Here is a 12,971-nt window from a genome sequence, read left to right on the forward strand (position 1 = left end):
CTTCATCCTTCACCTGCAACTGTATTCTGTCTTCTCCAAGGCTATGGTTTGCCTTACCATAAAAATCATAGTTGGACAAACATCAGTATCTATGTTCTATATGAATACGTGGTCTTTTTTTTATGGTAAACATATGGGCCTAACATGAAGGTCAACAATTTTTAGAACTAATGAGACATTACTCATCGCTCAAGTCTCTACAAGAGCCAATTGGCCCGAAATGCACTAGACATATAATACTGATCAATAACTTACGATACCTAGGACACATGTTGTTAGGGGTGATGGCTCCCGAAAGGCTCAGTTCAGGATGTAGAATAGGTTCTCCCGGTCTCCTCCGGATGTTAGCTGCCTTATCGCGAACCTGTAGCTCTACCTCTTGTCTGTCTACTGGAGCAGGGGGGAAGGGTTTGGTGGGTTCTTCTCCAAGATATTCACCATCTGCCTCATTCTCATCTTCTACACCTTCCTTTTTCTTTTTAGTCTTCAATTTCTATGTACATATTATATAAGATATAAACATAGAGTAACATACAGCACAAAAATGTATACAATGGTGTATGTCCAACCGATTGTGTTCTGTGCAGGTCGAACCATCAAAGAGACATCCAAATCCAAGCCACAACATGACAATATAGCCCTTGGTGACACCTCATATAAGGGGTGTGTGATGTTCTGGACCCTTACATGCATACACAACACTATCCAGCTTGTCTTCCTTTGAAGGCCACACCTCCTAGAGAACTTATTAAGTTATTCAAGATAAGGCTGGCTTGGGGATGGGGCATGACAAGGTATTTTATACCTGGGCCCTTTTCCATGCCTTCCATTGCTGAAGATGATTTTTGTATTCCTTCAAGCTCTTCTCATACTCCTCCGAATGTTCTTCCCTTAACTCATTTATTTCGGCTTGAATTTCAGCTTCGTAGGCTTCTTCATCAGCTTTTCTATTAACTTCTTCCCTGAAAACAAAATATGTTTTAATTTCAATATCTGGATTTCTTGGCATTGTTTGGTGCTACCCATTCCTTCACCGCTTGACACATGTGACTATGTTGGCAAAGTCTTCGAAAAACCGTTTAGGAAATAATTTTTTTTCACCAACATAATTAATGCAATGCATGTAAATATGGCATCCTGTCCTCTGCTCAATACTTGTGCACATCTGAGGACAATGGCTGAAGATTTATTCTGATGCAGCGGTCATACAATATGGGAACATTGGCTCCAGCATTTGTGATCTCATGTTCTGCTTCACACATGGAGGAGCATCAACACAAAAGAATTTATGAAAACCACAACAAATGATCTAAAGCTACACGACTATACACTGCTGACTGTATAGACCTTTTCAATCTCAATTAAAGGGATTGTACCCATAGTTTACGTTATCCGTTTGCAGTACAGGGGAGAGCAAACTGATTAGTATGGACACAACATCTGGAACCCCCCCAATCCAAAAAATGGGGGTTCAGTCCTTACTAATTGATTGAGCAATAGCTTGACAATGGGGCTCATTTACTAAGGGTCCGAACGCCACACTTTTGTCGGGTTTCCCGAATATTTCCGTTTTGCGCCGAATTGCCCCAGGTTTTTGGTGCACGCGATCAGATTGTGGCGCACGTGATCGGCGCCGGCTTGCGCGCAACAGAAATAGGGGGCGTGGTCGCCGAACAACCCGACTGATTCGGACAAACCCGCAGAATTTAAAAAACAATTGTGTAGCAAGATCAAGCACTTACATGCACCAGGAAGAAGAAGTTGAACTTCGGCGGACCTCGGTGCAGCAGCAACACCTGCAGGAACTCGGGCTCACAATCTTAGTGAATCGTGGCAGACCCAAATCTTCGTCGGACAACACACCGCGGGATTGTGTCAGTACCGGGTAAGTAAATCTACCCCAATGTGTCCTGCCATGGTAGTGTTGGAAATAGCTGAGCACTGCGTTCAGCTACCTACATCACTCTTGTTCACCATCTTATAGGTACAATTTCTGGCACTAATATGTAGAGCAGTAGGACGCATGCCGACCCTACCGCTACAACTATCAGCGAGAACAGAACCCCCATTCTCTGGATTGCTGGGGGTCCCTTTCTCATGAAAGCTGGTGGTCCCAAAAGTTGGACCTTTACTGATCAGCTTGGTAGCCACGATCTTCTGGAAAGGGTATAACTTTAATTAGAATGGAATAGGGTCCAATAGCATAGCCCTGTAACCATCAGTTGTGTGTGTCTATGGCGGCTCCATGAGCTCACATCTATTTTCCGTGTGTTTGGTTAAACAGCTCTGAGAAGGGAGGATTCACCCTTTCACTTTCAACTTAATGAATATAGTTCTCATAGCATATTACAGCCAGGGGGAGAGAAGAAAGGGTTAACACTCACTCACGGCTGTGTAAACAACAGAAGAAGAGAGTTTGGGATCCTGTAGATAGATTTGTAACATTGAAGCTCAGGAGCACTTTTCAGTCTGTTCCTTAACAAACTAATGAGAATTTCTTAATGAAAAATTTTAGAAAAATGTTCACAACACTTCTCCACCTCCATGATATCAAAACTTTCTTTAGTACCTACAAAGATTTTAAAGATAAGAATCTCATCTTGTAGAACACATCAGATTTGCAGTTCTGCTGCAGAGCAGAAGATACAGGCTACTAAATACATAGTCAAAAATGCGAGTTGGAGAAAAAAATTCACAAGTCTGATGTGATTTGAAAGAGGAGATTCTTACATTTAATATGATACCAAAAACATGTTTGTAGGTACTACAGAACAGAAGATAGGATCAACTCCCTGTGCAGCCTCTAAACTTGGCTCATCTCTTCCCTGCTCATTTTTACATGACTTTGGAGGAGATTTGTTTTATAGGTAAAAGTAGGAGATACATAAAAGAAAAAAATCTAAAAAGGACATTTAACACCCTACTAGTGGGGGCTGGTAGTATAATGGATTAAAATCTGGTGACAGGTGAACTTTAAAGGATTAAACTAGCTCAATCCATGTGTTTCTAAAGGATAGAGATGGAATTATCATAAGAAGCTCAAAAGCAAAATCATGGCTGATCCCAAAGTCATAATTCTGCACAATTCTCTATTGTAACAACGAAACATAAGAGTAGTGAAGGCGTTGATGCGACTTGAACATGTTTTAAAGGGAATCTTTCACCACCTTAGACATTAAGATACATACTGTAGGGGCTACTACACAGATTCAGGGGCACTTTGAATTTTCTTTCCAGACCTCACAGTTGCGGAGATATAAGTCCTGGTATCAGACAGTTATAATCCTCTCCGCTGTTGGAGAGAATGTGCTGGAGAGGAGGAGGGGGCAAGCATTATGCTAATATTCTGTAAGGCTATATTCACACTACCGTATGGAGGACGTATATACGGCCGATATACGTCCTCCATAGACGGCAATGGGCGCACGGCGCCCTACGGGAGCGGTACGGTGCCGCACCGCTCCGTACCCGGGAAAAAGATAGGACCTGTCCTATCTTTTCCCGTAATACGGCGCCGTGCGCCATGTAACGCTATTGAGAGGGGCGGGGGTGAGCTGCGCTCATCCCCTGCTCCTCTCCGCAGCGCCGATGTATGCCCGCCGTACTACGGTACGGCGAGCATACATCGTGTGACTGTAGCCTAACACTGAGACATTAACATGTCCTAGCACCACCTCTCTGACAGCGGAGAGGATTACAGTGGTCAGAGGATTACCTGGGCTGATATCTCAGCAACCGTAGGTGCTAGAAAGGAAATTCAAACTGCCCCGGGATCTGTGTAGGACCCCCTACATTATGGTAGGTTCATCATCACATGCTTGAGTTAGTGAAAGATCCTCTTTAAGCATTAGGTTACCCAGCAATTAAAGTTATCACAACAGCTTCATGACCGCTCACCCATATGATAAATCTACTTGTCATCGCAATACATTCTACCAGAAGGCACATGCATCTCTATCATCCCTAATCCTAATCCCTAAACCAGAAAACGAATGTGAAAATTCCTCGTCTGAAGTCAAATCCAAGTCACTTGTCACCGCTACGTACTTTCTCAGGTAGAGTTTCACTGGGGTGTTGGTGAACTTCTGGAAATCACGTAAGGACTTTATCTCTTTCCAAACTTTGATCAGGGACTTGAGGAGAATACGGTCCCTTTCCTGTTCTGCATCTCGATATTTCCTTGTTTGCCTGAAATGCCAAAAAATTATCATAAAAAAGACAGTACTGTGCATACAAAAACAAACAATTGTAGACGCCAAAATTGCTTGGTGAAACTCCAAATAAAAATAATGAAGCAATACTTGCCTGTACATGACTAAGACATAGCATAGTGGATTTTAATGCATTGATATACTCTACAAGTCTTAACCACCTCCTTAAAGGGGTTGTAGCAAGTTTGAAAGTTCTCCCTAAACCACAAGATAGTATAGGAAGATGATTGGTAGGTTTTTGACTGTTGGGATCCACAAAGATCATGAGAACAGACCCCCAGTAATCCTGGGAACGGGATCCTGAAATAACCGAGTGATGTGATCTGAAAATTCCAAACACTTCCAAACTACAGAATGGAGCTGCAACTCTAGCCGAATATGGGACCCCTGTTCTCCAGATTGCTGGGGATTCCAATCTCCTGATCTTGGTGTCCCAAAAGTTGCATCATCACGAATTAACTTGGTACAACCCCTTTGGAAGCAAAAGTATCAACAGTGACTGACCACGTCTGGGTCTTCTGGGTGTATGCTCCCCTCCGGTGTGTCTCCTGGGCCTAGTATGAGACGTCCTCCAAGCAAAATTTGAGAGGGTTTTGTTCTGGCTGCTAATGTTTTATGGTAGGAAGGTTATCTTGCTGAATTGGAAGCCTCCTAAGCTCCCCACGTTGGCCAAATGGATTTCGCCGATTAATGTGGAACTTCCAATGTACAAACTCACTTACACTGCTAGAGGTGCTCCAGACCGGTTTTCCTTGATCTGGGACGTGTGGATGACTCTGCTCAGACGACTTCAGTAGAGGAGGAGGGATAGCTCTGTGTGTGTGAGGTGTGAATGAGAGAGTGAATGAGTGTTCTCCGCTTTGGGGAGGGGGATGCCTCCTGTGAGGCAATATATATACGGGTTTGTTATTGCATTACTGACCGATGTATTTCTCCAATAGTGATATCTTGGTACTGCTAACCCTAACTATGATTGTGTCTTATACTTCCCTGAGGCGGATGTTGTTGCCTTTTGCGCAATGTAATTTTGAAAAATGAAAAATAAAATCTTTAAAAAAATATATATATAAAAGACAGTGACTGACCAGTGGTCTGAAATGTACCTCAACTTCCTACAAACTTTAAGCCAGGGGTCTCAAACTCAATTTACCTGGGGGCCGCTTGAGGTAGATTCTGGGTAAGGCTGGGCCGCATCAAGTTTTCCACACAAAATGCACTTACAAAATAGCATTATTCAGATTCAAATGTCATGGCGTCTCCCAGCGCAAGGAAAGCCCCGAGCTGGGAGACATGTTTTTTCTCTATGAACGCGTCCTGTGCACCGAGGGGTCCCAAGCTCCTACCGCACTGAGCCCAGTCAGGGACACTCCATCCCCCCCTCCCCCCCGGTACTTGCCTCCCCTTGTCCCTCCCATCGAAGAAGATGAAGTCGCCGCTCTGACCTGCACCAAGGGCGTTCAGAGCGGCGACTTCATCTTCTTCAAGTACCGGAGGGAAGGGGATTAACCGGTTACGGGCCCTTTCCTGTTTTTTCATGTCCATTTTTCACTCCCCACCTTCAAAAATCTATAACTTTTTTATTTTTACACGTAAAGAGCTGTGTGAGGGCTTGTTTTCTGCGTAACAAATTGCACTTCACAGTGATGGTATTTAATATTCCATGCCATGTACTTGGAAGCGGGAAAAAAATTCCAAATGCAATGAAAATGGTGAAAAAACGCATTTGCGCCATTTTCTTGTGGGCTTGGATATTACGTCTTTCACCAAGCGCCCCAAATGACATGTCTACTTTATTCTTTGGGTCGGTGCGATTAAGGGGATACCAAATTTGTATAGGTTTTATAATGTTTTTTACAAAAATTAAAACCTCCTGTACAAAACTTATTTTTTTGATTTTGCCAAATTCTGGCGCTAATAATTTTTTCATACTTTAGTGTACGGAGCTGTGGGTGGTGTATTTTTTTGCGAAATTTGATAATATTTTCAATGATATCATTTTTAGGACTGTACGACCTTTTGTACTGATCACTTTTTATAGATTTTTTATATTTTTCAAAATGGCGCTATTTTCCGTTACGGGGTTAAAAGCAGTGAAAAACTGTTATCATATTTTGATCGGGCATTTTCGGACGCTTCGATACCTAATGTGTTTATGATTTTTACTGTTTATTTATATTTATGTCAGTTCTAGGGAATGGGAGACCGAAGACCCGAGGCTATGGAGACGGATCGCCGCCCCCCGATGACGTCACGGGGAGCGGCGATCCCAGGTAAGATGGCGGCGCCCATGCGCCGCTATCTTTTTGAGGCTGCTGACAGCTTTGCCGGCAGCTATCGCTGTGCAAACACCCGCGATCGGTGCTAGCACCGATCGCGGGTGTTACCGGTAAGCCTTTGCTGCAATATGCAGCAAAGACTTACCGGCTATGGAGAGGGCTCAGCCCGTGAGCCCTCTCCATGCAGCGTGACCTGACCGCCGCCGTGAATACACGGTGGGCGGTGCTTTTCCAGGTGGGGGCCGCAAAATATTGTCCCGCGGGCCACAGTTGGCCCGCGGGCCACGAGTTTGAGACCCCTGCTTTAAGCCCTTAAAGCACTGAATCAACTAGTATTTTTTTAGTATTTATTGCTCACATTGGTTTTCTTTTATGGTCTTTTTTTCTTACTTGAACCGTCTTCTTTTTTACGGGATGGGTTGCAGATTTTTTATGACAATCTTTCTAAAGTTCAAAATATCTTTATGTATAAAACCAAGCAAGGAAAGTGTGTACTGTATTTCAAGCTGTAATCATAGCTTTGCTAATGTGTTATAAGTGTAATGTGGCCCAAAGGGTCAAATTGCTTGTTCTACTATTATATTATACTATGTTACACTGTGGAAAATGTAATAAAATATAATTACATTATAATTATAATTAAATTATATTATAATTATAAAATTTACGTACATTGCCATGGAATTATGGCGACAACCAATTTATACGTATTCATTGTTTAAACAATCTAAAATGATGAATGTATCTTTTTGTCAATAGTGTATTTTCAACTGCATTGTAATATCATATGGCTTTTTTTTTTTTTTTTTTTTTTGCATTAGTCATTCAGGCATTTTTAGGCAAATTTTAAATTAAAAGAAAAAATAATAATTCATTTCTGTAGAGCATAGACCTCATTCACTACTGTCCAGCAGCTCCTTTATTATTGGTAACAAAATATATTGGAAAAAAAAAAAATCTGAAAAAAGATATGATTTTCATTACAGCCCAATGCCCGTCCAATGGTATGATTCCAATTAGTCGTGTCTAGTTTATTATACCCAAAGTGAAGTCACATATAAGTGAAACCATTGCTCCTCAATATGTCACATTTCCAGGATTTTACAAGACTCTCTATGAGGTAATGTACTGGAAGTGAAGCCTGAGAGCTCCGCCATGTGGGATCAATGGAAGGCAGATGCCTCTAACACACAGTAGGAGCTCCAAGGTTGGGGATACCTGGAAATAATTCCAATTTATACTCGAGTATAAGCCTAGTTTTTCAGCACAAAAAATGTGCTGAAAACCCAAACTCTGCTTATACTCGAGTAAAAAATATATAGCTTTTACCAGGTTTTTGTGGTAAAAATAGGGGCCCCGGCTTATACTCGAGCATATACGGTACTTAAAAATTCAGGCACGTTAAGAATTAAGTCACAGGCAATATTTTTTTTTAGTCTGTACAATTAAAAAAAAAAAATCACAATAAAAAATAGTTATATATTAGTCCTTGTAGGAAAATATTCCAATAACTGGAATGAGTAAAACATAAGGGGAATAATTTACCTGATTTCCACTTTATATTCAGAAATACTCTGTTCAGTCACTGAGCTGGAGAAATGACCAGCGCCCCCAGAGGAGATGTTCTGTACTGCATTCCTCAGTGCATGTAACTTTATCACAGTAAAATAAAGAATAAGGGAAAAAAAAAATTAACTATTTCAGTAAAAAATCTTAATCCATTTCAAGGGCTCTTAAAGGGAACCCGTCACCAGGAATGGGATTTTTTTTAAGCTGGTGACAAATTCCAATAGCCTATGCTATGCGGATTTAATAAATGCTTTTATCCGTACGCTGAATCATTTCAGTACTTTATAAAACTTTATTTCACATTACTTGGCTCCCTGCTATCAGCCTGTGGTGAATCCTTGGGAGAGGGACAACTGTCTGTGTCTCAGTCTCCTTGATGCATTATTCCTCTCTTCCACACCAACCAGATAGCTGGATGAGTGAGGAGTAGAAGAAGGATGCATAAGGAGAGTGAGACAAAGGCTGGTGCAGCTGCCCCCTTCCCAGGTTTCAGGACAAGCTGCTAGCAGGTAATATGAATAAAAGGTTTCTAAAGTACTGAAATAATTCAGAATGGTGAGAAAGGAACCTGTCACCACCTAAAAGTGACATTCCTAGTGACAGGTTCGCTTTCAAAATCTATAAACATATAACTCAACCTCTTAAAAATCTAAAAGTACTTTCAATGAACTATTCTAGGTTCTTAGTCAATGTTTCTATTGTAATTCAGTTCTGGTGTGGGAGGACTGGTTATCGTTCCAGACATGAAGACGCATTGGGACTAGGAAGTCTTTCAGGCAATGCTCCTTGGAAAAAAAATCAGGAAATTAGCTTAGCTCTTCATGCTTTTTATTCTAAGGCTGATGGCGCAGGAACTTGAGCTCTCCTCGTGCTGCAAACAATCCATTTGGGCTCATTTACTAAGGGTCCACGGAGCATATTTTCGTCGGGTTTCCTGGCGATTTCCGTTTTGCATTTAACGGGATTGTGTCGCACGCGATCGGATTTTGGCGCATCCGTGCCGGCTTGCACGTGACACAAATCAGGGGGTGGGCCATCGGACAACCTGACGGATTCGGACTACGCGCGGGATTTAACATTTTGAATTGTGCCGCAAGACACGCACTTACAAGCACTGGGAAGAAGAAGGTGAACTCCGGCCGACCTCGGCGGGAAGCAACACATGCAGGAACTCGGGCGCAAGAGCTACGTGAATCATGCGTCAGACCGCCCGAATCCGGGATTGCGACAGGACCAGGTAAGTAAATTTGCCCCATTGAGTCTTGGGTCCGAAAAGCTGTCTGAGAGTCATCTGTTTTTGGGAGTCAATAAAAAAACAATGAGGCTGGCAGATGTTGTCACTAGCATGTCACAGGCTGTGACCAGCAAGCGATTCTAAAATACGGATGACTAGCGGATATTGTGGCATCTGTATTGGGACAGAAATATGGGCAGCACCTGCTCTGAGTTTTCTGCAGCCTCTACACAGAACCATAAAAAACATGTTCATGTGCATGGGGGGGCCACTGAAATTATTGGGGCAGATTTACTTACCCGGCCCATTCGCGATCCAGCGGCGCGTTCTCTGCGGTGGATTCGGGTCTTCCGGCGATCCACTAAGGTAGTTCCCCCGCCGTCCACCAGGTGGCGCTGCTGCGCTGAAGAGCATCGGAACGCACTGGAGTAAACCGAGCCGGGCTGAGTGAAGGTAAGTGCAATTTTCGCGACACATTATTTTTAAAAAATGTGACAGTTTCTCCGAATCCGTCGGGTTTTCGTTCGTCCACGCCCCCCGATTTCCATTGCGTGCATGCCAGCGCCGATGCGCCACAATCCGATCACATGCGCCAAAATCCCGGGGCAATTCAGGGAAAATCGGCGCAAATCGAAAATATTCGGGTAACACGAATCAGGCCCTTAGTAAATGACCCCCAATGTGTCAGTGTGCAATGAAAAAAATGGGGCTTCAGAGCAATACTAGAGTTCTAACCCTTTAAATTTATACAGGCAACCTCATACACACTTTGGTAGAGCAACCACTTCAGAAGATTCCACATACCTTGTCTGACAGCAGGTTGGAAAGATTCTTCTGCTTCCTTCCCAGATATTGATCATAAAGTTGGGATAACTTTGATGCTAGAACATGTTCTCTACTAAAAAGTGGGTGATGGGTAAACACAATGCCTGAAATATCAATATCCAATTGGAACTCTCCTTGAAGTCCACTTGACTCCACCATGTACTGATGGGATTTCTTAGAAGGAACAGCCTTTGAGTGAAATATAGACAAAAAAAAAAACTTCTGAAGTCCAGTTTTGAGAAGATTTCAAGAGAGAATTAATATAATTTAGAAATAACATTCTGTATAGTCTTCTAAGCCAATGACAAAAGATATACGGACTTGGATTCTTTGAGTGTATAAATCCTAACAATGATGGTTGGCCATAAACTCGTTTTTTTTCCCCATCCCAATGTAGACCTCAACTTTTGATGTAAATTGTATGGTCTTGAGATTTTCTTAGTGGAGCCTCTAGGCCAGTGTGTCACGGATATCTGTACACCAGCTATAGCTCCAACCATGTACATCCAATGGGCTATATGATTAAGATATGATACAAAAAGGAGGAATGTCAATCTACAAAATCTGAAAAGTCAACACAAAGTCATGTTCTGTAATATAATCAGAAGCTAAACAATGAGCTATAATTACCAGTATGAATACCGTGCTCCGGGGGATATAGACAATGAAAGACAGAGAAGGGCAGATCAATTACATGGGAAGAGGAGCGGCATAAATGTGTCCACGGGGAGAAGATAATACAATCAGCATGCCTGCACGTGTCAGGAATCAGTCGCATTATATATCGTTGTGTACCTTTACGTATATGGTCTCCAAGGCCGGGTCTATCCCTTCATGCAGAGTGAATATTGGAGGTCTTGTAGGGGAGGCTTTTATAGGATTAGGCAAAGCTAAAATGTTCCCATCATCTCCAAACCACTTCTTTCCCTGGGTGAATAAAAAACATAGCAAACATAAAGAAAATAACACTAACCTTACAGAACCAAGACTGGATCATAGTAACTAACTTATAAGAACTTGCCAGATTACATAAACATGATCATTACAAAGGCTTTAGACCAAACACTAAGCTGGCCTTACACATTACACCAATGTTGACCAAAGCCACCCTTTATGGTGGCGTGGCCAACCCTCAAATTCATATTGTGATATCCTCACATTCTCATAACGGTAGATGTTAGGGTTTGAATGATAAGGTTGTTGGATTTCAACATGGCTGGACCTTAGTTCAGAGAGAAGGTTTTCAAAAAACATGCAAGCTAGATCAAATCAAAATGTACATGTAAGTAAGGTGGGAAAGCCAAGAGTCTGTTCACATTCGCTTCTCGTCTAAACTGCAAATATCACAAAGCAAATGACTGACCACATTGTATGTAAAAAGGGTCCATCAAACTTGGTTCCGCCATGAAATGCTAAACTGTAAAGCTAGATGCCCATGTCAAGTGAAGTTTGTGGAAATAATTCTGTAAAAAAATGCTGTATATACTCAAGTATAAGCCGAGTTTTTCAGCACAAAAAATTTGCTGAAAAACCCTAGCTCGGCACATTTAACTTACCAGGTCCCTGCACGATCCCCAAGGTGCGTTGGCCGACGAGGATGAAGTCTGCCTCGATTCACTAAGATCGTGCGCCCGATATCCTGCATGTGTCGCTTCCCCGCTCAGGTCCACAGAGTTCACCTCCTTCTTCCCGGTGCATGTAATTGCATGTCTTGTGACACAATTTGAATTTTAAATCCCACGCTTAGTCCGAATCAGTCGGGTTGTCTGACGGGGCACCCCCCCAATTTGTGTTGCCTGAAAGTCGGCGCCAAAGATTGTGCCAAAATCCGATCGCGTGCGCCAAAAACCCTGTTAAACACGGCGCAAAACAGAAATAGTCAGGAAACCCAACGGAAATGCGGTCCGCGGACCCTTAGTAAACGTGCACCATTGTGTGTGCTGGCAACACACTCTGATGGACGGAAGAAGCGAAGACCTGCGGTGGGCATTGGAAAGGTGAGAATTGAATTTCTTTTTTTCTGAATTGGGCAAACGAGTCTGGCTGTATAATAGGGGGAAGGATGGCTGGCTATATGCAGGGGCTGGCTATATACTGGATCAGGGTGCTGGCTATATACTGGCGGCAGCAGCTGACTGGCTATATACTGGGGGGTGGGCGATGACCAATGCATTTCCCTCTCACCCTAGGCTTATAATCAAGTCAATAGGTTTTCCCAGTTTTTTGTGGTAAAATTAGGAGCCTCGGCTTATATTCGGGTCAGCTTATACTAGATTACATACTGTAGTTATTTTTTGCCCAATTGGTCGATACTTCTGAAACATGCAAAATCTAGTTATTATAGTACCTCATCCTGCTGTAATATCCGATTCTCCAGAAGGTTTTGGTTGATCCGGGATACGTTTGGCCTCTCACCAATGTACAAGCCTTCATCTTCCAGATATCTTGGCTGCATGTTCTCCGGGACCTTCTGGCTAGGTGGTACTGTACTCAAAACAAGAAGAGTTTTAGTTTACCTTCTATTATTTTACATTTTTTGTGTTCTTCTCATATTTCTTCTAAATCCGAGTAGTGTCTTAGATTCTCCAGACATTTCCTAAAAATCTCTTACGCTACAGGATTAATTCTGAACGTGGCCTGGACTAAGGCTCTGGAGTCTGTTTTAGATCTAAAGTAATAACCTTAAAAAGGTTCTAAGATTACAAAAACATGATTCCAGTCTTCCAAATTCAGCACCACAACCGCCCATGGTTTGTGTCTTGTATTACAGTTTTTTTCCTATATTAACCCCGTCATAGCCTTTTATCGTTCTTTTTTTGTTCCCCTCTTTCAAAAATGTATGATTTGTAAAGCGCT

The 12,971-nt window shown here is 42.4% G+C and overlaps 1 protein-coding gene across 2 annotated transcripts in view; it reads right to left on the bottom strand.

Moving 5' to 3' along the window:
- The window catches only part of CC2D2A (coiled-coil and C2 domain containing 2A), a 60,692-nt gene that overhangs the window by 26,592 nt on the left and 21,129 nt on the right, over window positions 1–12,971 (bottom strand). For both annotated transcript variants that reach the window (XM_072126063.1, XM_072126064.1), the window contains exons 9-15: window positions 12,463–12,599; window positions 10,911–11,042; window positions 10,095–10,304; window positions 8,033–8,139; window positions 4,048–4,188; window positions 806–962; window positions 261–493 (exon numbers count right to left, since the gene is read on the bottom strand). In XM_072126063.1, coding sequence (XP_071982164.1) covers window positions 261–493; window positions 806–962; window positions 4,048–4,188; window positions 8,033–8,139; window positions 10,095–10,304; window positions 10,911–11,042; window positions 12,463–12,599 — 1,117 coding nt within the window. The remainder of the gene's footprint in view (window positions 1–260; window positions 494–805; window positions 963–4,047; window positions 4,189–8,032; window positions 8,140–10,094; window positions 10,305–10,910; window positions 11,043–12,462; window positions 12,600–12,971) is intronic.

Source organism: Engystomops pustulosus, chromosome 1 (genome assembly GCF_040894005.1).
Source record: "Engystomops pustulosus chromosome 1, aEngPut4.maternal, whole genome shotgun sequence".
Classification (NCBI taxonomy): domain Eukaryota; kingdom Metazoa; phylum Chordata; class Amphibia; order Anura; family Leptodactylidae; genus Engystomops; species Engystomops pustulosus.